General features: G+C 51.5%; 2 protein-coding genes across 2 annotated transcripts; one reads left to right on the plus strand and one right to left on the minus strand.

Annotated features, from left to right (window-relative positions):
* The first annotated feature begins 6,001 nt into the window (after positions 1-6,001).
* GNMT (glycine N-methyltransferase) lies at positions 6,002-8,747 on the plus strand. Its single transcript, XM_030315532.1, has 6 exons — positions 6,002-6,260; positions 7,113-7,240; positions 7,663-7,779; positions 7,991-8,133; positions 8,248-8,369; positions 8,452-8,747. The coding sequence occupies exons 1-6, from the start codon at positions 6,016-6,018 to the stop codon at positions 8,621-8,623; spliced, it is 927 nt and encodes a 308-aa protein (XP_030171392.1). The 5' UTR covers positions 6,002-6,015; the 3' UTR covers positions 8,624-8,747.
* Positions 8,748-8,955: 208 nt separating this feature from the next.
* Positions 8,956-20,404, minus strand: PEX6 (peroxisomal biogenesis factor 6). The gene is made up of 17 exons (XM_030315540.1): positions 19,487-20,404; positions 17,844-18,007; positions 17,282-17,365; positions 14,047-14,149; positions 13,829-13,962; positions 13,068-13,179; positions 12,505-12,713; positions 11,879-12,074; positions 11,612-11,688; positions 11,333-11,465; positions 11,047-11,252; positions 10,859-10,920; positions 10,503-10,611; positions 10,101-10,217; positions 9,899-9,976; positions 9,602-9,741; positions 8,956-9,419 (listed from the first exon to the last, which is right to left on the minus strand). The coding sequence occupies exons 1-17, from the start codon at positions 20,366-20,368 to the stop codon at positions 9,283-9,285; spliced, it is 2,943 nt and encodes a 980-aa protein (XP_030171400.1). The 5' UTR covers positions 20,369-20,404; the 3' UTR covers positions 8,956-9,282.
* Between the last annotated feature and the right edge of the window lie 2,802 nt (positions 20,405-23,206).

A 23,206-nucleotide genomic window follows, 5' to 3' on the forward strand; every position in this document is an offset into this window, starting at 1 on the left:
AACCCTCAGCTTGTTCTCTGTATTTAAGTCTCTTATGTTTTTCCCCCCTCCCTGTTTTTATATTATATTTGCTTCCCTTCCCTTATGTTCACCTGTTTTGTATCTTAAATGCCACATGAGTGAAGTCATATATGTCTTTCTCTAATTTCGCTTGGCATACATAATACCCTCTGGTTCCATCCACATTGTTGCAAATGGCAAGATTTTGTTCTTTTTGATTGCCGAGTAATATTCCATTGTGTATATATACCACATCCTCTTTATCTTTTCACCAGCTGATGGGCATTTAGGCTCTTTCCATATGTTGGTTATTGTTGATAGTGCTGCTATAAATATTGGGGTGCATGTGCCCCTTCGAAACAGCACTCCTATATCCTTTGGATAAATACCTAGTAGTACAATTGCTGGGTCATAGGATAGTTCTATTTTAAATTTTTTGAGGAACTTCCATACTGTTTTCCAGAGTGGCTGCACTAGTTTGCATTCCCACTGGCAGTGCAAAAGGGTTCCTCTTTCTCTGCATCCTCGCCAACATCTGTCATTGCCTGAGTTTTTTTTTTTTTTTTTAACGTTTTATTTATTTTTGAGACAGGGAGAGACAGAGCATGAACAGGGGAGGGTCAGAGAGAGGGAGACACAGAATCCGAAACAGGCTCCAGGCTCTGAGCTGTCAGCACAGAGCCCGACGCGGGGCTCGAACTCACGGACTGCGAGATCATGACCTGAGCCGAAGTCGGCCGCTCAACCGACTGAGCCACCCAGGCGCCCCTCATTGCCTGAGTTTTAACAGGACTTTATTAAAGCAGATTAAGTCTTATATGGTATATTAAAGAGTCCAAAAAGGGATCCATTGTGATATATCTGCTAACAGAGTCCATGTGGGTGGGTGGCTTCCCTCCCCTCCCCCCAACATCCCAGTGTTCCATCTGGGTAGATGTGGTCAGCAGACGAAAGAGAGAGAGAGACAGAGAGCGAGCACACTGGCACATGTGCGTATGTGCACACGTGCAAACAGGGGAGGGGCAGAGAGAGAAAGGGAGAGAGAGAATCGCAAGCAGCCTCTGCACTGTCTGCACTGAGTCTGACAAGAGGCTCAAATTCATGCACCATGAGTTTGTGACCTGAGCTGAGATCAAGAGTCAGACTGAGCCACCCAGGTGCCCCATAGACAAGAGTTTGTTTTTTTTTTTAATTTTTTTTTTTAACGTTTATTTATTTTTGAGACAGAAACAGAGCATGAACAGGGGAGGGGCAGAGAGAGAGGGAGATACAGAATCTGAAACAGGCTCCAGGCTCTGAGCGGTCAGCACAGAGCCTGACGTGGGGCTCGAACTCACGGACCGTGAGATCATGACCTGAGTCGAACTCGGATGCTTAACCGACCGAGCCACCCAGGCGCCCCTAGACAAGAGTTTTTTTCAGCACCTTGGACTGGAGTTTGGAAATTAGTGTCCATCATCTGAAAAATTAATTTTACCTGTTCTGAATCTAAACAAACACAGATGTCCTCCATTTGTAGTTACTGTACATGCATACTTCACCATTCTAGAATTTTCATGTGTCCTCAAATTGGAATAGCTTGGGAGTTTGTCTGGTTGCAGCCATATTCCCAAGCTAAAGTCTTTTTGCAAACATCACACATTTGGGGATGAAGAATTTACTCCTTTCAGCTAATGTCAAATAAGCACCACATATTAAAAATATCACAGGCACCTGGGTGGCTCAGTCAGTTGAGCGTCCAAATTTGGCTCAGGTTATGATCTCACAGTTTGTGAGTTCGAGCCCCACATTGGGCTTGCTGCTGTCAGCACAGAGCCCACTTCAGATCCCTGTCCCCCTTTCTCTGCCCCTCCCCCACTTGCACTCACGCGCTCTCTCTCTCTCTCTCAAAAATAAACATTTAAAAATAAAAATATCCTCTATTCTTGTTTTCAGTTAAGTCAAATTGTAAATTGATTCATATTCTGGGATCTTCTCTTGCATGGCCCAGGGCCTCACATCTGTTTCTCTAAAACTCACCAGAACTAACAAATAAAACAAAAGGCAGTTTCAATATATTTCGGTGGGTAGAGGACGTGGACAATTTAGAGATGAAGGAGTGAAACTACTTGGTACATTTTGGTGGCAAATAAAGAAGACTACAACAATTAGATAGAATTTTCTAACTAGTAAAATATCAAGGAATAACATCTTCGCGTAGAGAAGAATTGAAACAAGTATTTGTTTTGGGTGACAATATCAATTAATAGAAAAAGTCCATCTGGGATATGATTTGATCATAATTATCCAACTGTTCACTCTGTTGAAAAATTGTGAGAGCATTTTAAACACTCAGAACTTGGGGAATGATTAAACAAGTCATAACACATCTATTCAATGTAGCCATTGAAAGCATGCTTAATGCCAAGTAATTTAAGGTCAAGAGAAGAAAACAAGATTGTGACAGTTAAAAGTTTTAAAAAAAAATAAAAGAAAGAAAAGAAGTAAAAAGGTCCATGAAATTTCATGTGCTTTATGATGTTGACATTTTTTTAAATGCCTCTGGATGAGAAAGAAATCAAATCATTATTAACTTCACACCAAAAATCTTGTTTTCAAATGGAAAGTACATCTATAAGTGACTCACAACCTATACTTTTTTAATCCAAAGTTACTACCAGTATTCATATTATTTTTAAAAAATCGTATTATAGGTCTTTGGGTAAAAGGCTATGTTTCTCAAAAATCGTAAGTATCAGTATGTAAATAAAAACCAAATATTTAAATAAAATTCCTTATCAGTATGGAGAGTACAGCTTTTAGCCTCCAAAGGCTGCAAACCCATCACAAAAATGTTATACAAACAAGAATGCTGTACAAGAAAAAGTTCCTGGGGAAGAGGGAGTGGGGGATCATGTAACACTAAAACAAAAGGAAAGATTCTTTTTATTATTATTAAAAAATTTGAAGTTTATTTTCAGAGAGAGAGAGAGAGTGTGCGCACTAGTGGGGGAGGGGCAGAGAGAGAGAGAGAGAGAGAGAGAGAGAGAGAATACCAAGCAGGCTCTAGGCTGCCAGTGCTGAGCCCGATGCCAGGCTCAAACCCACAAAACTGTGAGATCATAACCTGAGCTGAAACCAAGAGTTGGGCACTTAACTGACTGAGCCACCCAGGTGCCCCAAAAAGCAAGATTCTTAAATAGTTGTTCTAGGTAATTTTTTTTTCCCTTTTTTTCCTCCTAGGTAAGAACAAAATCAAAATGCTGTTTTTGGGGACTAGTTTTATGGAATGACTCTGGAATCAGTGTCTTTATGGCAGTTTCTAAATGAAAGGGTGTGCAAAGATGTCTAAATTTACAAATCAATGCCCTTCATTCAGGATGTACAATTACTTATGTAAATATCAGGAGAAGAAAGTATTCCAAATCACAAGAATACTTGTCTTTAAATATTGAGACCCAAAGAGTTGGGTAAACCTTGTGATCTATTGAAATGATTATCCTGGTCTTTCTAAAGTCCAATGTGGGGCTTGAATTCACTACCCTGAGATCAAGACCTGAGCCGAGATCAAACCTGAGCTGGGAACAAGAGTCAAAAGCTTAACCTCTGAGCCACCCAGGCGTCCCTAAAGGGAACATTTCCCAGCAGCATTTTGAGCCCTGAGAAAATCCCAGGCTTACCTCAGATGTATTCAGAGAGGGTTAAGAGGCAAAAAGTAAATGGAAAAGAGGACATCTGGGTGGCTCAGTGGGTTAAGCGTCCAACTTCGGTTCAGGTCATGATCTCACAGTTCATGGGTTCGAGCCCTGCATCCAACTCTGTGCTGACAGCTCACGGCCTGGAGGCTGCTTCAGATTCTGTGTCTCCCTCTCTCTCTGCTCCTCCCAGGCACACGCTCTGTGTCTCTCAACTAAAAATAAATGTTAAAAAAAATAACTAAAAAAAAAGTAAATGGAAAAGAAATCAATAGTAAGGGAAAAAATAATAAACTGCCTTAGGCCACTTATCTATGTATTTATAACTCCCAGTTCTGTGCCCTTCTAAGCCTGTTGCCAAAAACCTGTCTGTAGGGTCAACATGAGCACAAGACTCTATTACTTGGGCAGGACAGGCTCATTTGAGGCAATCTGTGTGCTACAAATAGGAAGCTGAGAATGATTATATGGGGGCATCTACCTGGCTCAGTCGGAGGAGCATGTGACTCTTGATCTCAGGGTAGTGAGTTTGAGCCCCATGTCAGGTGTAGCAATTACTTAAATAAATAAAACTTTAAAAAAATGGGGGCACTTGGGTGGCTCAGTCAAGCATCCAACTCTTGATTTCGGCTCAGCTCACAGTCCTGAGGTTTGTTCATAAGATTCAGGATGGAGTCGGGCTCTGCACTGACACCATGGAGCCTGCTTGGGATTCTCTCTCTCCTTCACTCTGTGCTCCTGCTCCTGCCTCTCTCAAAAAATATATATATAGGGGCGCCTGGGTGGCGCAGTCGGTTAAGCGTCCGACTTCAGCCAGGTCACGATCTCGCGGTCCGTGAGTTCGAGCCCCGCGTCGGGCTCTGGGCTGATGGCTCAGAGCCTGGAGCCTGTTTCCGATTCTGTGTCTCCGTCTCTCTCTGCCCCTCCCCCGTTCGTGCTCTGTCTCTCTCTGTCCCAAAAATAAATTAAAAAAAAAATATATATATATATATATAAACTTTTGAAAAAAGATTATATGGTCTTTGGGGTTCCTCCAGCTCCCAGATTCTACAGCTAATAAAAGGGGGAGGGGGAGGAGAGCCTCCTTCATTCTAAACTCTATACATAGCTCTTTCTGAAGCCAGACAAACCAAGATAGATAGGGAAGGCTGTTCTCCCTGCCTTGAGCTTCACTGGGTGGTATCATCTTGCTGAATCCATCTCAGTCCAGGGTGGTGTCCTAGGAAAAGACCTTCTGCTTTGGGGAGGAAGGGTGGATGTATAACCAAACCAAAGGGCCAATTTATGAAGTGACAGTGAACAATATAACAGCAAGGGCACCAAGCACTTTCACCCTTAACCCTTGACTTCCTACCCTGTGGGCACCTCCATGGAAAGCACATAGTGTTTAAAAAAGTAAAAATTTTAGGGGCACCTAGGTGGCTCAGTTGAGAGAGCACGTGACTTTTTTTTTTTTTTAAGATTTTTCTTTCTTTTTTCTTTTTTCTTTTTTTTTTTCTTTTAAGTAATCTCTCCACCCAACTGGGGCTCGAACTCACAACCGGGAGGTCAAGAGTAGCATACTCCAGGGACTGAGCCAGCCGGGCGCCTCTAGAGTATGTGACTCTTGATCACGGGTTGTGACTTAGAGCCCACTGTTGGGTGCAGAGATTACTTAAAAACAAAATCTTAATTTTTTATTTATTTATTTTTTTTTTTGTGGAGACGCTGGAGATCGAACAGGGCCTCAAACAGCAGATAGCGCTTTCGAAGCGTGTCAGTCGGTGAAGAATTGGGAGGAAAGGCCGGACTCCGCCTCACGCGGCTCAGGGAAAAGCTTGATGCGTCACCTCCAGGACAGAGGAGCACCTGCCCCCGGGTACGCAGACGATCCCCTGAGCCAGAACTGCTCCTGGACTTGGGTGGCCAGACTTGCATTATCCCAGATATTCGCTATTCATCCCTTTCCTGGCCGACCAGGTCCTCTTTCAGCTAGACGATCCTCCTTTAGATATGCTAATACTTTCCTCCTCTAGGGACGGTCCAGTCCTAGGCGCTGATCTCTGTGTGGACTGGGGAGTTTCCTTTTTTCCCAGCTTGGGTAGGGGTGGAGTGGGCGATCTCACAGTTGCCACCTCTTCTGACCCCTCCCCAGTCCTCCTGATACCTGGCTTAAGAGGGTAGGGGGCTGGGAGGGCCCTTTCCCGCCACGGGGTTGTCCAGAGGGCTGGATCTTCCCGCCGGCGAGAAGGGCTGGTGCAAAACGCCGGGCAGCGCCCTCCCTGAGGCTGGGAGCCCAGCAGGGGCGTGTCCCCGCGCTCACCTGCCATTGGACAGGTGGGGCGGCCGAGCCGTACTATAAATGCGGAGCCGCCCGCCGCGGAGCCAGGCGCGCTGCACGATGGTGGACAGTGTGTACCGCACTCGCTCCTTGGGGGTGGCGGCCGAAGGGCTCCCGGACCAGTACGCGGACGGAGAGGCGGCACGCGTGTGGCAGCTCTACATCGGGGACACCCGCAGCCGCACGGCCGAGTACAAGGCCTGGCTGCTCGGGCTGCTGCGCCAGCACGGCTGCCAGCGGGTGCTCGACGTGGCCTGCGGCACCGGGTGAGCCGGGGCGGGGGCCAGGGAGCCGCTGGCTCGGCGTGGGGGGGCGGGGGGTGTGGGGGACCTCGGCCTGGTCGGTCCGGCAGCCTCCACCTGCGAGCCGCAGCCGGCCCGGGGCGGGACGAGGGGGGCAGAGCGGGCGGGAGGAGGGGCTGAAGACACCCGGGGGCAGAGGGGGCGTGTAAGCACCGCAGGGTGGGGCCTGCCGGTTCGCTGGGGAGGGCGGCGGCCGGGCTTTGGCGCCAGACCGACGTAAGCTCGGGTCCTGGCTGCAGCACTGGTCCCGAAGAGATGGCCTTGGGCAGTGTTAACAGTTAACATTTGTTCAATATTTGCCCGTGCCGCCACGCGCGGTGCCAGGAGCTTTTGGCACATCCGTTTTTAAGATCCTCACATAACCTCATGAGGTAAGGAGTGATACCCCACTTACAGTTGTGGAAATCCCGCCTCAGAGGAGCGAAAGCCCTCTACCTAGTGGAGAGGACATTCAGACAAAACACCATGCTGCACTACCTCCCCTGCACGGGTTCCTAAATTCCAGGAGCCTCAGTTTGCCCCGTCCCTCAAGTGGGGGTAACATTGTCTACCTCACAGGGTTGCCATGAGGATTAATGCACATTTATAGAGTGCCCGGCTCTGAAGAGGTGCTAAAAAACCAAACCCAGAATTTGCTACCTGGTGATAAACCGATTTGCCAGGTCATTTGAGGTCAGTGGAGAAGGCCTAAGGAGAGGAAGCAGAGGAATGGTCTCAAGAGTGGAGGAGACAGAAGTGCCCAGCACAGGGCCTCCTCCTTGCCTTCCCAGGCCCCCTGACTGCCCCTCTTGGCCTCTCATCTCTGACCCTGCCCAGGGTGGACTCCATCATGCTGGTGGAAGAGGGCTTCACCGTGACCAGTGTGGATGCCAGTGACAAGATGCTGAAATACGCGCTTAAAGAGCGCTGGAATCGGCGGCACGAACCGGCCTTCGACAAGTGGGGTATGCAGGTCCAGTCAGGCCCTCCCCACCCAGCCGCCAGGGACTCGGTACTCTCTGCCCTGGGCTCCTTCAGCTCCTGTGCTGGTGTGCTTTGTTTTCCTTAAGGGGGACAGCAAAATTACTTTCATTTCCCTGGAAAGGGAGGCTTATGCACCAGAATGAGGTATCTGGTGATGAGTCTTCTCCCTCCTCCCAAATAAAAACACAGAAGCACGGAGCCATGCTTCCCATCCCTGGCTTCCTCCTCCCTTGACCCCTTCTCCCCTTCCCCCTCCATGTCCATGGTGAGCTCCTCCTTCTAACCGGATGGGGAATCCCTGTGTGTCTCGAAGGGGAAACTGAGGCAGGGTTGCACTTGGTGGAGGTGAGTGCTGCTGGTGCCATGGTGCTACCCTGACCCCTCTTCCCCTTCCTGGTCCCAGTCATTGAAGAAGCCAACTGGATGACTCTGGACAAAGATGTGCCCCAGCCACCAGGGGGCGGCTTCGATGCGGTCATCTGCCTTGGCAATAGTTTTGCCCACTTGCCAGACTGCAGAGGTGAGAGAGGGCGTGGCCTTGAGCATGGCCCCTGCTTTGAGCTGTACCTCTTTCCACAGACCCCTGGGTGCCCGCTCTCCTGACAGAGCAGACTGTTTTCTGCTCCTCTCTGCCTTGGCATCTGTATCCCTGGGGAGGAGAAAGATGGGAGGGAGACTGGTGCTCGGAGCCCTGAGCAGATGGAGCCTCTCTGCCCCTGCCCGGAGCTCAGGAGACCAGAGTGAGCACCGGCTGGCACTGAGGAACATCGCGAGCATGGTGCGGTCTGGGGGCCTGCTGGTCATCGATCATCGCAACTACGACCACATCCTCAGCACAGGCTGTGCACCCCCAGGAAAGAACATCTACTATAAGGTGGGGCCCCTGGGGGGGGGGGGAGGCCCAGAGTGGGGGATGGGGGACGTGATCCTGCGGTCCAGGCCCCACAATGGTTGCAGAGGCTAATGCAGCCTGCACCACCACCTACAGAGTGACTTGACCAAGGATATCACGACATCAGTGCTGACAGTGAACAACAAGGCCCACATGGTGACCCTGGACTACACGGTGCAGGTGCCGGGCGCTGGCCAGGATGGTTCTCCTGGTTTGAGGTACCCACTCGGCTAGGTAGGGGTGAGGAGGGGTGGTGCTGAGGCCACCAGCCCTCATGGTTGGTTGGGGGCTCTGTTGCAGTAAGTTCCGGCTCTCCTACTACCCGCACCGTTTGGCTTCCTTCACGGAGTTGCTCCGAGCAGCCTTCGGGGGCAAGTGCCAGCACAGCGTCCTGGGGGACTTCAAGCCTTACAAGCCTGGCCAGGCCTACATCCCTTGCTATTTCATCCATGTGCTCAAGAGGACGGACTGAGTGCTGAGCGTGGCCTCAGCTCCTACGACCCTCTGCCCAGGCACTGCCAGATCCGTCTGGGGAGGTGGGGACTGGCAGCCCCATATCAAGCCTAACCCCTGGTGCAGACCCTCGGGGTGTGGGGAGGGGCAGACTGCTGCTGGGGGTATGGGGATTTGGGTTCAGGCAAATGGAAATGTGAGCAATATAGTCTGTGCCTTTTTCAGTTCCTGCACGCTTGGTGTTTATATCAGAAGGATCAGGCTCCTGTGGTGCCCGCCTTGCCCTCCCCTGTGGCTCACTCCTTCCACAATCTTGCGCTTTCCCACTGCACCCTTTCAGACCACAACCAGCAGGGGGCAGCATACATTTTATTTTCAGCCAAGACTGGACTCCCTCAGTGCCCCACCCCAGAACTCCAGGCCCAAGCCCCTCCTTCTGAGCAGAGGGTCTTTGGTGTTGGAGCCGGAGCTGGCCTGGGAGGACGAACAGGTAGGCAGGGGATGATGCCTCTGAGCTCTTGTGGGGCTACTCGGCACCTCGGGGTTCTCAGGAAGGTAGGCCGACTTTGGGTGCAATAGCAGCACACTGAGAAAGGGCCCCTTGCTCTCTCAGGTCTCTGTGGGGGCACCTGAGTACCTTTAGCCACTGTGGGCAGGGTCCCGGCTTGCAGGAGGCTCCTAGCAGGCGGCAAACTTGCGCTGGATGCGCTTGTACCGGAGCAGCTCCTGCTCACTGACCGAGGGCTGCAGCCGGGCAGCGGCCTGCAGCAGGTCCTCCATGGTGAGCAGCAGTGCTGAGCTTCCGGGCTCCAGCCCTGGGAGGGGGTGACAGGGGGCAACAGAGGCTGTGGTCTATGTCCGAGGAGGGCAGAGCCCTGGGTAGGCATCTTCTTGCCAAGAGTCCCCTAAAGGTCAACAGTCCCTCCTCTGAAATCTAGGACCAGGCCTGGTTCCCATTAGCTTTTTGGTTCACCTCTGGGGCTGGCAAGTGACTCACCTTCCTCCAGGTCCTGAACCCTGCGTTTGAGGGCAGCTGTCATGGCATCAGAGCAGAGGGAGTAGAGGTCTGCCCCCGTCAGCTGGGGAGGGCAGCGGTCCAGCACGTTCACCAAGCTCACGGAGGGCTCTAGCTTGAATCTGTTGTGCAGATACAGGAAAGGAGAGAAACAGTTTTACCTGGCATCCCCTACTTTGTCAAGAGGCATCCCTGACCAGCTTATTCTGCATGTTGCATTTATCCCCGGACCATCCCAAGGCCCAAGCCCTTTGGGAGTCTCCCCCTAACAGGGCATACTTGCGCGTGATGGCGCTCAGAACGCGTAGCTGGGAGGCGCGGTCCTCGCTCACCCCCACAAACACCAGCTTGTCAAATCTTTAGGGAGATAGGCGGGCATAAGGGTCAGGGAGCCCTGCATGAGGGTGGAGGAGGCATAGGATGGGGGTCAGGGGAGAGGCCCCAGTGGGCCTGGTAGAGGTGAGAGGTATGGGGTGCACACCTGCCAGGCCGCAGAAGGGCAGGGTCCAGGAGGTCTGGTCTGTTGGTGGCCCCAATCACAAACACATCTCGAGTGCTGTGAAGCCCATCCAGCTCGGCCAGGAGCTGAGACACCACCCTACAAATCAGGACATGAAGGCAAGAGAGTCCTTGGCCCTTCCTCGGCCCCTGCCCTACCAGCAGTACCTGTCCTTACAGGTCTTCTCCACAGGGCCACCTGCTCTGCTGTGCCCTGTACACCCCTCCAGGCAGGCCCCCCATTCCGTTCAACGTCCCCCACCCAACTCCAAGGCCCCTATTTCAGAACTGGAATGACAGGTACTCTGGGTGCTGAACACTGTTGCAACCTGTCTCCCATCCCTCCGTCTTGGACCCCAGACTCCATTCTGGCTCAGACCCCCACCTGTCCATCACACCTCCAGAGTCTCCACTTCGCCCCCGGCTTGGAGCCAGGGAGTCCAGTTCATCAAAGAAGATAATGCATGGAGCCGCAGCCCTGGCCCTGGCAAACACTGAGGAGAGAAAGGGAACACACAGGAGGGGGAAGCTCAGGGGGGTCTAAAGTCAGGAGATAGGGGAGGAAGAGCCAGGTGTGACAACTCATCCCTCCAGGTACTAGGCCACCCTGGGCACGTCCTTTGTGGAAAGGACCGTGAGACCTTAGAAAGACCAGGAGCAGCCTGGGGGTGTTGGTAGGCAGCACAAGGGCCATCGGGGTTTGGGAAGGGCTAGAACCTGGGCCCCTCCTCACCCACTCACCTTCCCGCACATTCTCCTCACTTTGGCCCACATACATGTTGATAAGTTCGGGCCCCTTCACGCTGAAGGAGAGGATGAGATTTGTCAGATGCATAAACACACAAGTGACCTCTCAGCCAGCCCCTCCTGCTCCCCAGCCTGTTGCGGCCCCCAATTTGCCCACCATCCCTTCCACACCCCCTCGCCACCTGAGGAAGGTAAGGCTGCATTCAGTGGCTACTGCCTTGGCCAGGAGGGTCTTGCCAGTGCCAGGGGGACCATGGAGCAGAAGGCCCGAGCGCCTCAGGCCCAGGCTCAGAAGCTCTGGGTGCTCTAGAGGGAGCTGAATGGTCTCCAGAATCTCCTTCTTCACCTCCTGCAGCCCGCCCACATCATGCCAGGACACCGAGGGGATCTAGGAGACGGAAAGTGCATGGTTGGGGATATGGTGGTGAAGAGAGCTGCAGTCCTACCTCAAGGACCTGGAGTCTCTACCTTGGGGGCTCCAATGGCCCGGGAGTGAGCTGTCTGCAGCTGCTCCAGTGCCTGCCCGAAATCCTCAGCCAGGAGGGGAAAGCCAGCAGCACACAGCTCCCCCTCATCCTCCTCACTCAAGCCGCCTGCCAAACTGCAAAGAGAAACCCGGGAAGGCCTCTGGAGGACCTGACGTACGTACCCTGACGTACATCAGGGTCCTGGTTTCTCCCCCCCCCCCCCAGCCCCCACCCACAATTCCTCTTGCCTCCTTTTCCCTCCTGTGCCCAGTTTCCTTACCCCAAGTTCTTGATCCTGGCACAGGCTGCCCGGCTGCTGTGGGTCAAAAGGGCATAGAGATCCCCTACCACAAAGCCCTGGGAACCACAGGAAAGGACAACATGAGCAGGGCACAGTTGGCAAGAGCCCTCAGGAGGCTAGTCCCCCAGCTGGCGCAGAGGCCCCAGTGTTGAAGCCTCGGGGTTTTCTACCCTCACTCGCAGGGCAGCTGGATCGTACCACCGTGGCTCAGAATGCGGGGAGGCCTGTGCCTGCCTCAGTACTCACTGCGCACCGCCGTGCCAGCTGTGGCAGCTTCACCTCTTGGCCCAGCGGGAGATGGGCAGTGAGGGCCCGCAGGACACTGAGCCGCTGCCCCTCTGACAGCACGGGCACCTCCAGCTGGTGAGGAAATGCTGTCTGGACGTCGGCAGGCAGGTCCTGGGCCTTGCTTGTGGTGGCCACAGTGATCAGCGGCGGGCAGCTGCAGACACGGAGTGGGCACTGAGGGCGAGAATGTGGCTGGCAGCCCCTGAGCCCTGTCCTGTCAGGAGGCTGGTGCCGTAGGGCAGGGAGGTGGGTGGGTGCTGGGATGGGAGAGGAGGTGAGCACCCCACAGCTTCCTGGATGGGGCTCCATGGGCATACCTTGAGAGGGGGACCTATGCTTCCCCCCTCACACAGGGAGCTCCCTGAGGGTAGAGCCTGTGCTTTTTCTCTAGTGCTCCCCACAAAACACGAGGGAGCACATCCTCCTCCCTCTGAATACCCCAAGCTCCTCTGCTCAGGGCCATCTGGAGAATGGCCAAATGGGTGGGATGTCTGAGAAGCCATTGAGGAAGAGAGGGCAAAAGGCTGAACAGAGATGAGGGTGGCTTGGCCCTGCCCCTTTACAGACCCAGCTCTGTATAATACCTGGTGAGGGGGTCCTCATCGAGGAGGAGGTGACGCAGCGTGGCCACCACACGGGCGTCCTCACCGAGCCCATCACGGTCCCGACCCAGAAGGTCCACGGCTGTCAGCAATAGAACCACAGGCCGGCAGCGCCGGGCCCGGGAGAAGATGGCCTGCAGTTTTGTCTCCACAGCTCCGCTACTGTCTGCACAGAGGTTGGAGCAGGGCACCTGGGGAGGAGACCCCGATGGTCTGTGAGCAAGGGGCAGGTGTGACTGAGGCAGGAATGGCGGGGAGAGGAGCCAGAAGATGCCGGCCATCTTCTTTTTAGAGAGCAGGGATGGGGGAGAAGGTAACACTGGCCAAGTCCTACCTCTTCTTTAACTTCATTCCCTGGACTGTCCAACAAAATCTTCAAACCCCTTCCTTTTTTAAAGTTTCTCTTAGTAGCTGAGAATCATGGGAATCTGCCTGACCAACTGGCCCACTGGGCCGAGGCATTAGGGCCAGGCCAGGGAGGAGGGGAGAAGGAGAATCTGGGCTGGGGAAATGTGGTTGGGGTTCTACTCTCCAGGTACCCTCACCTTCAGTAGGTGGAGGCCAAGGCGGCTGCAGGCTGCAGTGACAGCTGTGGTCTTCCCACTGCCTGGGGGACCATGGAGAAGGACACTGCTGGTTCCTGTCAAGAGGGCACCTCTGCAACCAGAAAACAGACACTTGTCTCCTCCATTCTCTCAAAGTTAAGAGCCCTCAGTAACAGGGGTCCTTGGATCTAGAAAGCAGACAGCCTGTTTCTCTTTTCTTGAGGCATCCCCCTTCCTCCAGGGCTGTTTCCATATGGTGAGGCTGTATTTCCCATACCACCCGTGGTGCTCTGGCGGGGGCATGGAGTATATCCACCAGCCAGGACAACTCCCTTGTCGTCACTGCCTTCAGTAAAGCCTTGACTGTTATGTCTGGTCTGGAATCATGAGGAATTAGGGAAGGGTCTGTGTCTACACTTAGGCCAGTGGTATGAGGAACTGCATCTTTTGGGGCCAGGGTGGTGAAGGACAGAATGGCTAGTGGGCTCCCCAAGGGGAAGGACAGTCTCAGAGACAGCTGTCTCTGGTAGAGATTCTTCCTCCCCAGCCAACCCTGGAGGATGGAGATTATCCCCAGAAAGGAGCCTAGGAATTTGCTTACAGAAAGGACATGGGCGAGTGGCCTGGGCATACTAGTTTGAGGAAGGTCCACCCAATCCCACTCCGGCCAGTGCATTAGGAACTACTTGTCCAGCCCCCTGCCCCTCCAGAGATGTTCTGAGCAGGCTTTCCTCACATCCTGAGGCCACGGCCTCACTCACCCTGGCTGGAGGCGAGGCTTCAGGGCAGCACAGAGCTCGGTCACTAAGGCCTCCAGGCCCGGAGGAGACAAGCTGTTCCAGGGAGTGGATTCTCCTGAAGTGAGCCCTGGAACAGGGCTCAGGGTAGAACCCACCTGTGAAAGGTGGCAGGAAGCTTTAGTGTCTGGGAGTTGTTTCTGCTTCTTTCCCCAGGTCTACTCCCATCCCCAGGGCCTCACCAAGTACAAGGAGGTATGGGCGGTGTCTGCCAAGAAGGCGCTCGTTAGCCCATCCGGAGCTTCCCCAAGGGTTTTCTTCACTTTAAAAAACATCTCCCGCCACCTGAAGGAAAGAAGCCCCATGAATGCCAGACCCAGAGCCCACATACACCCCTCCCTGAGGACAAGGCGGCTGTCTCAATCATAGAGGTCCCCAGCAGGGACAAACTCAAGAGCAGCATGAGTAACGGACATGAGTGTTATGGCATGGTGGGGGGTGGGGAAGGGGAGAGGAGTAGGGGTAGAAGAGAGCGAATGGTCTTCCTCATCTCCCAGGCTGGCCCATGTACATTTTTGAGGGCAGGAGCTCTAACTGTCCTCTACATCCCTCATGACAACCATCAGGGAGCCATGGGGGCGTGATTCTCCGGGTGAATGGCCTACCCACCCACTCCGATGGCAGAAGACACAGCTGCACTAAGCAATGATCATCTGGCCATTTTCACTGGCTTCAGACTACTGTCTTCCCCTCAAATTCATACCTCCCAAGGCCTTCCAAAGCCTCAGCAGGAAGGGCTCCTTGGTTCTTATTAAACAATCCACAAAATCAAATTGCAGATACCTTACTGAAGACAATTAATGATTAATGATTCTCTATTTTGGCTGCACATTAGAATGATCTGTAAAACTTCTGAAAATCAGTATCTGCCACATGTTGTATGATTCCATTCAGCAGATGGTAATTGCTGGGGGCTGAGGGATGGAGGGAGTACAGCGTGACTGTTAATGCGTAGGGTTTTGGGGTGATGAAAACATTCTGCAATTAGATAGTGGTGTTGGTTGCATAACCTTGTGAATCTACTAAAAGCCACTGAATTGTACACCTCAAACGTGGATTTCATGGCATATGAATTATATCTCAATTTTTTTAAAGTGATCTCTAAACCCATGTGGGGCTTGAACTCACGACTCCGAGATTAAGAATTGCATGTTCTACAGACTGAGCCAGGCAGGTGCCCCATCTCAGCCTTTTAAGTTAGCATTTTTCTCTCCTTTGGAAAAAGTTAAAAGATTTCACAGGCCCCAGCTTCACCTTGATTCTGCTCCAATAGGTCTGAGGGGGCTCAGGCATCTGTATTTTTCAAAAGCTCCCCCAGCCATTACCAAGGCTGTGCAAGTCACTGCTAGTGTCAGAGTGAATTAGGGCTCTTCAGTGTCCTAAGGGTGCAGAGTGGGGGAGCGGGTAGTAGTTACTAGCCCAATTTTCCAGATAAAAATGATGAACTACTCTCCTCTTTAATCCTCAGGTAGAAAGGCAATGATTTGGCCCAGACTTGGGCCTCTCGAAGTTCCAATCGGTGCAAATTGCTGTTCAGCGTGTCTCGCAGTCATAAAACTGTTTACTCCGACAGCAAAGTGGATTGGTGGGAATAACTCAAGGCAGAGGGGAGAGGCATACCAGACTGGTATTGTGAACTCTTGCAACTATTAGGGTGGGCAGTTATTGTGGTTAAAAACTAGAACATAAGGAAGACTGTGTCTTACTACTATTCAGGATACATGAACAGTGGGTGGGTCTATAACCTGGAATCTCAATCCTGAGTCACAGTGCACATGGTAAGCAATGGAATCCAAGGAGGAACAGCACTGTGGAGGGTTAGGGGGAAACTCCCCTTCCATGGACAGCGGTAGGACCATCTCAGTGAGTGCAAGGAGCAGACTTCTAGAACACATCTGGGTATTTCTGGGGAATGCTGTGTGTTATTAAAAGCCAGATGGGAGACAGTGCAGCTGGATCCTGCTGGCCTGCTTTGGGGAGGTGGAACTGTGGAAGAGCCTGAAGAAGCTACACTACCAACACTGGAATTCTGTTCCAGGGATCTCAGGAGCCTCCTAGCCGGGCTTTCCTTACCAGGTCTGAGGGAGGAGGGCTAAAGCACTCATCTCTATCTGTCTTTAGGCCAACCTGCTGACCCCAACCCTGCTTTCCAGGACCTATTCAGGGGAAGAACTGTGTGCTCAGCAGCCAGGGAGAGGCAGGCCGCTAAAGGGCCAGAACAGCAGACATCCAGGAACAGAACAGGCTTGCTGGTCTATCTCAGAAGGGTCCAGTGCCTACTTTCCTCTGAAGGTACAAAGGGTGGGCATTCTGTAGGTTTCCTACAGAAAGCTAGCTCACAGATGTTTGCTATATTTAAGATGGGAGACAGAAGTGACTAATACAGGCCTGGCACTTTCTACGAGGCCCCAGTTGTAGATTTGATTTGGGAAAGCTCAAAGAGGCACCGTGAGCATCAAGTGGGGTTACAACATGCACTACCAGGCGCTTCATCTGAGTACCACAACTCTGAGTGAATGAACCAAGCTCTGAACGTTGACCAAGGATGAATCAGATGCTCTAGACAAGGCGTCTGCCTTGGCAGAGGACCCAAGCTGACTAGGCCAGAGACCTTGGGCATGCCAACTCTTAAACCTCAGTTCCTTCAGGCTGGTCCCATCACCTCACTGAAATCCCCTGAACATTGGCTTAGCGTGTCAATCAATTGTGTTCTCCTTCTAGGACATCACTATAGGAAATCAGTCCTGGGGTATCAGGCTACACATTCTCCCCTTTCACAAAGCAGTCTCTGAATTCTCTGCCTCACCATTTTACACGGAACCCCTGTGATCAGAGTCGACAGGGTGGCAAAAGGATGGACTCCCTGTTTTGGGTGCTTGGCTCAGTCATGCTTATATTTCGCTTTATTGAGGATAAAGAAAAAGAGAAGGCCCCTCAATAACAGCAGCAATCTCTCTTTCCCCCATTTTGGGAGATAGGATCAAAAAGCTCCATGTGCACACACTATTGATTAGGGCAGAAATCGAAGCTTGGGTCTCTTTATGTTGAGTATATGGGAAGTGTGGCCCGAAACCTGGTGCAAACAACACTGTGGTTGAGAAGGAAAAGCAAGGAGTCTCATGTTGGTCTAGGCTCTTAAACTTCTTAATGCTTTACATTACCTATGACCACCCAACAAGTTGAGGATAAAACACCTCCCACAGGCAGTAGGCAGTGGTTCTTCATCTTTTTTCAGTCCTGCACCCATGTGAGAACCCGAAGAAAGCATGTACCTTTTCTCTAGAAAAATGTACATGACAAAAACAGCAGTATTTCCTTATATACAAAATTATTCCACACAACTTGCGGGGAGGGGGTCGTAGAACTCTTGCACCCAGGTTAAGAATCCCAACTGTAGGACAGGAGGCAGCTGCATACCTGGGCAGTTTCTCTGGGCTTCCTTCCAGGACCTCTACTTGCCCAACTGTTGGCACACACAGAACATCCCCTTCCTGGACTGCCCTGCAACACAGCAGTGGCCCTGGTCAGCTCACAATGAGAGTCAAGAACATGGGCCTGACATATCCCCACATGTCCACTCCCAACCTGCAGACCATAGGGACCTACTGCCCACCCAGAGATCCCAAGCAGTTGTTCAGAGAACAAGTCTGACCTAGAATGAACTAGGGCGGGGCGGGGGGGAGATGGCAGAGAGGCTAGAAAGGAGGATCAGAGAGCAGTGAGGGGGTGAAGCTGAGTCCTGGCTCTTTGGGGGCCCTCTCAATTCATAGGTTCCTCAGTTTAGAATATCCAGATTCACCTCACGGTGAATTTCTCTTCTATGGACCGCTTGCTACACCAAGAGGCATCTAGCCGCAATACTGCTTAAAATGTGGCTTTGTAAAGTCAAAGGCTCTGTGGGACCTGAATCTAAGGCATGGGATAGGAGGAGAGCAACAAGGGTGAGATGCTATCTTCTTGAAAGGGGGAAGCAGCTAACCTGGGTGTCTGAAAGTGCCGGTAAAGAACATGGTCATAATTTCCATTCGTGCTGTAGTGGGGAGAGGACACAATTTCGATGTGTAACTCTTTGGCAAACAGAGGCCCAGGCAGCACTGAGCAGCTTCCTTTGTCTTCAGGGATGCTGGAGCCTTCCAAGTACCTCTATTAGAGAAATAACCACCACCTTATAACATTCTTCCACAGAGTCAGGCTCTGCCCTACCTTAACGTTAGCAGCCAATATTTCTATTTGCATCCTCTATCCACAAGGCCCGTGGGAGGGGAGGCCTAAGGCAGCAGAACTGAATACCTGTATCTCTTCCCTGGAAACAGAAACCTCTCCTCCTAACGGGCACCAGGAAGAGATTTCTGACTCTGGCTCCAAACAGTTCCCCAGTAAAAATAATCTTTCTGTGATACCTTTAAGTTGGCCCTGAGTCAGTAAAGTGGTAAAGACACTTCACTCCCACAAGCCCTTTGAGTAGCCACCAGGCAAAAACTGGGATTGATATTAATTGGACATTAGTGGGGACACTCTGAATTCAGGCTGTGAGAAACGGATATGATCTCAGTAAAGCTGACTGGATTGGTTCAGCTGAATGAGCTCCAGTCTGAGGACTCCAGAGTTTTTCCTCCATTCAAAAGGAAACCCACACCAGACTCCTATTCATGCATATCTTATATCCTTCTTGACATCTCATAGCACTAATTGGCTATGCCAGCATGATCTAACAGAACTTTCCACAGTGCTAAGAGATGTTATCTACATGTGCTATCGAGCACTTGAGATGAGACTAAAGCAACCAAAGAACTGAGTTTTAAATTTTATTTAGTTTTAATTAATTGAAAAAGCCACAATGTGGCTAGTGGCTTCCATATGGGACAGTGCAGGCCTAAACCACACATCTAGGTGCCTCATTAAATATTAGACTATATTTATTCCCCCAAATACAACAATCTTCTTGAAGTACTCTAAACCAAAAACTTCTCTTAGGTACATTTTTAAAAAATATTAAAATCCAACCCCAGGCACTAAAGATAATAAAGAGCCCTCCCCTTCAAGGAATTTACAATATACAACTGAGAATTAGAGTACATAATCATAACAGGGCAGAAAATAAATACCCTAAGGAAGATACAAAATGCTACAGGAGGAAGAATTCATGTTAAATATGTGGTAAGATTATGTAAGGCTTTGAGAAGGTGGCATCTTTAGATGGGCTTTAAAAGGAAAGGATGGTAGGATTTTAACAGACGAGGCTACAAGAACAGGAAGGAACTTGAAGTCAAGGATAAGCACGAGCAAAAACAACGAGGTATCATCCTCCATATTATTCAGTACAATTCTGGATACACTGCAGCAATTCAACAAATAATTGAGTAGATTAACATACTGTAAACACCTGGTAATTTGACTATGCCTCTCTTCTTTCCCCTGAATAGAGGAAATCCCTTCCCATGCACCACCACACCATGGAGAGTTATATTTTGATTACAGAGAACAGATAAATGAGACTAAGAGACATTAGGATCTAAGGAGTAAGGGACCTAAATTCTACAGCTCTTTTCTTCCAATTCAGTTGAGGTAAGGAAGAGGGAATAAGGGGGTGGAAACATTCCTGACCTCAGTCCTGTATCCTACCTGAATTCTGAGCTCTCCCACTTCCAGGGGATCACAGCCGAGATTAAAAGCCAGAGTGGCAGGCACCAGGGCCAGTCCGTCAGCGAGGGGCTCTCCTGGCTGCCCAGAGCCAGGTCCCAGCCTTTCAGAGAGATCCCAGCGAGGCTCTAGGACCTGCACCTTGGCCAAGTGTGGCTGGGAAGTGTTCGACGACTCCCCGGCCCGGGTCACCCAAACCCATTCGCCCTGGAAGAGGCCCAGGCTACGGAGGCAGCTCCGGCTTACACCCAGTGAATCCCCAGTCCCTCCCAGAACTCCCCGGAGTTGCCGGACTGTGCGGTTAACCGCGAAGGAGGACACCACGGGCGGAGGTGGGGGCGGGCTGCTGTCTCCAGTCTCCGGACCCAGTTTGGCCCGCCCACGGAGCTCAGTGACAGCTAGCCGCGTCCCTGGGCCCAGCAGTCCTTGCAACGCCGGCCGAGTCTCCAGCACCCGAGGTCCGGGGACTGGCAGGGCCTCTCCGCGCCGCACCAGCAGCGGCCCGACTCGCGGTCCGAGCCCGGGCCCCGGCGAGGTGCCAAGCAGCGCCCAGCCCAGGGCCGGAGGCCGCCGCACGGGCCGTGCCCGCACCCACGCCCCAGGGCCCAGAGCAAGGAGCCGCAGCAGCGAGAGGCTAACCAGCAGCTCCGGGGGCCCGGGACCCTGCTCCTCGGTCCCTGCGCCCGGCCCCTCCAGGGCCGCCACTAGCAGCGCCGGCCCTGCAGGGCTCTCCCCTGCAGGCCGCAGGGCCAGCACCAGTCCCAGTCCCGCTGCAGGCCACGGGCCCCCGGGGGGCAGCAGCACCGCCAACGGGGGTGTCTCGGTCGGGAAGGGCTCCAGGACCCGCAAGACTGCCAGCGCCATGGTGACAGACCAACGAGGAAGCCGTTGGAGCGCGGCTTCCGGGCCAGCGCCGCACGCGGTTTCCGCTTCCGTCCGGGGAGGCGCGAGAAGAGTAGGAGGGGCGGCGGGTTCCTGGAGGGTCCTCCTGGAGGGTGAGCCCCGGCTGGGATTGACGGGTTGGTGCCTCTGTGGCAGTAACACATTCACTGCCGTTGCGTAGTCTTTTGAGACCGTGTTTGCAGGGATCTGCCTGCCGCGCCTGCTAGGGATTAACGTGCTCTTCTGCCACGCACTTAGCAGTTAATTGAATGATCAGCGAACTTCCTGCGTGCCCAGGACCAACTTGGCCCAGTGCTAGGAGCTATGGGTGGAGTGTTTAGGAAGGATTCCACTACTCTGTGGAACTCCTACACTTCCCAGTGTGGAACTATAGGCACTGGGATTTGGGTATTGTGGGGAAGGTTACAGGAGGGAGTGGTAGGATAAAACGGTCTCACAGTGCTTATGGGTATGTAGTGGCTCCTGGCTGGATTACTACATGTGATTCATGTAGCCCTGGAGTACTTGGTGCTGCCACATCTGTTTCAACACATCCTACACAAAACCCACGTTCCGGTGTTTCTTGTCCTGTTCCTTCTACTCCCAACAAACTTGAAGTGAAGACAAAACAACTTTGCTTTTTCATTCCTCCAAAACCAGTTGCTCTCCCTTCTGCTCCTCACCCCCACTCCCAATCAGTCCTTGCAGACTGGAGGCCCATGTCCTGTTTCTACCCTGGAGGGATGGGAAGCAGAGCAGGAGGAAGAGAGGTGTTTAAGGCTTCAGTCATGAGCACCCAACCAACAGCTTGCTTCCCAACAAGATTCCATCCTTGTCTCCACCTCCACTGCTCTGTGCAAGTCACTTGGACACTAGCAGGCCACATTTCAAGTTATTAACAATATATTTGCACTTAGAATCAATGGATTGGTTGGTGGTAATCTGCTTTTTAAAAATTATTATTGTTATTCCTTAATATTTATTTTTGAGAGAAAGAGAGTGTGAGCAAGGGAGGTATGGAGAGAAGGGGTGGGGTGGGGACAGGATCCGAAGCAGGATCCTTGCTGACAGCGGAGAGCCCGAGCCCCAGATCAGGGCAGAGAGAGAGGAAGAGAGAGAATACCAAGCAGGCTCCTCACCACCAGTGCAGAGCCCAATGTGGGGCTCAAACTCACCAACCGTGAGATTATGACCTGAGCCAAAGTCGGATGCTCAACCAACTGAGCCACCCAGTGCCTAGGTGGTAATTTACTCTTTCTGGACCTTGTATTCTCCTCCAACCACTGCACAACTTACTTCTTTCCTTCACAGATGAAGAGCTTGAGGCAGCCCTCTACTTTGTACATTAGGCATTCCTGAAAATCTGAGAGTTGAATATTAGGTTTATATGTTATAAGGTATTTCTATTCCTAGCAAGACAAAATATTATTTATTTATTTATTATTATTTTTTTAATGTTTTTATTTATTTTTGAGACAGAGACAGAGCATGAGCAGGGGAGGGGCAGAGAGAGAGGGAGACACAGAATCTGAAACAGGCTCCAGGCTCTGAGCTGTCAGCACAGAGCCCGACGCGGGGCTCAAATTCACAGACTGTGAGATCATGACCTGAGCCGAAGTCGGATGCTCAACCAACTGAGCCACCCAGGCACCCCGACAAAATATTTTTTAAATGATTATAGTTCCTGGAGGTACTTCTAGTCTTAAACTTGAAATTGCCCAGTTCCACAATTTTTTTTTTTTTTTAAGTAATCTGCCCAACATGAGTCTTGAACTCATGATCTCAAGATCAAGAGTCATTGGGGCACCTGGGTGGCTCAGTTGGTTAAGTGTCTGACTTCAGCTCAGGTCATGATCACACGGTTCATGAGTTCAAGCCCCACACTGGGCTCTGCACTGGTGGTGCAGGGAGCCTGCTTGGTATTCTCTCTCTCCCTTTGTCTCCGCCTCTTCCCCACTTGTGCTCGCTTGCTCTCTCTCTCTCTCAATAAATAAATAAATAAATAAATAAATAAATAAATAAATAAGCTTTATTATTTTTTATTAAAAATTTGTTTAGTGTTCATTTAAACATCCCTCTGGGCGGGGCAGGGGCAGAGAGAGAGGGAGAGAGAGAATTCCAAGCAAGCTCTGTGGTGTCAGTGAAGAGCCAGATGTGGCACTCAGTCTCATGAACTGGGAGATCATGACTTGAACCGAAATCAAGAGTCAGATGCTTAACTGACTGAACCACTCGTTGCCCCACATTTTTTTTTTTGGAGGTGCTCCTCCAATTCCACATTTTTTTAAAGTTTTTTTTTAAGTTATTTATTTATTTTTGAGAGAGAGAAAGAGAGAGCAAGCAGGGGAGGGGCAGAGAGAGAATCCCAAGCAGTCTCTGCACCATCAGCACAGAGTCCGATGTGGGGCTCAAACTCACAAACAGTGAGCTCATGACCTCAGCCGAAATCAAGAGTCAGATGCTTAGAGTCAGATGAGCCACGCAGGTGCCCCCAATTCCACATCTTAAAGGAACATGCAAGAATGTACTAGGGACCTGGGGTGCCATGCTGGCTCAGTTAGTTAAGAGTCCGACTTCAGCTTAGGTCATGATCTCGCGGTTGGTGAGTTTGAGCCCCGTGTTGGGCTCTGTGCTGACAGCTAGGAACCTGGAACCAGCTTCAGATTCCATGTCTCCCATTCTTTCTGCCTCTCCCCAGCTAGCACTCTGTCTCTCTTTCTCTCTCTCAAAAATAAACATTAAAAAAAAAAAAAAAGAAGAATGTACTAAGGACCTGAATTGAAATGGATGGAAGTTCCCATTTGGTAGTTCTGAATTATA

The sequence above is a fragment of the Lynx canadensis genome, chromosome B2 (genome assembly GCF_007474595.2).
Source record: "Lynx canadensis isolate LIC74 chromosome B2, mLynCan4.pri.v2, whole genome shotgun sequence".
Taxonomy (NCBI): Eukaryota; Metazoa; Chordata; class Mammalia; order Carnivora; family Felidae; genus Lynx; species Lynx canadensis.

Bases quoted from the DNA above. Each gene is read 5' to 3' on its own strand.
- GNMT (XM_030315532.1), top strand. From the start codon at position 6,016: ATGCGGAGCCGCCCGCCGCGGAGCCAGGCGCGCTGCACGATGGTGGAC. The intron at 7,241-7,662 runs GTATGCAGGTCC...TCCTGGTCCCAG, and splicing joins ACCGGCCTTCGACAAGTGGG to TCATTGAAGAAGCCAACTGG. The intron at 8,370-8,451 runs GTACCCACTCGG...GCTCTGTTGCAG, and splicing joins GATGGTTCTCCTGGTTTGAG to TAAGTTCCGGCTCTCCTACT.
- PEX6 (XM_030315540.1), bottom strand. From the start codon at position 20,368: ATGGCGCTGGCAGTCTTGCGGGTCCTGGAGCCCTTCCCGACCGAGACA. The intron at 13,963-14,046 runs GTGAGGCCCTGG...CACCTTTCACAG, and splicing joins CCCATACCTCCTTGTACTTG to GTGGGTTCTACCCTGAGCCC. The intron at 11,689-11,878 runs GTGAGTACTGAG...TGTGGTTCCCAG, and splicing joins AGCTGGCACGGCGGTGCGCA to GGCTTTGTGGTAGGGGATCT.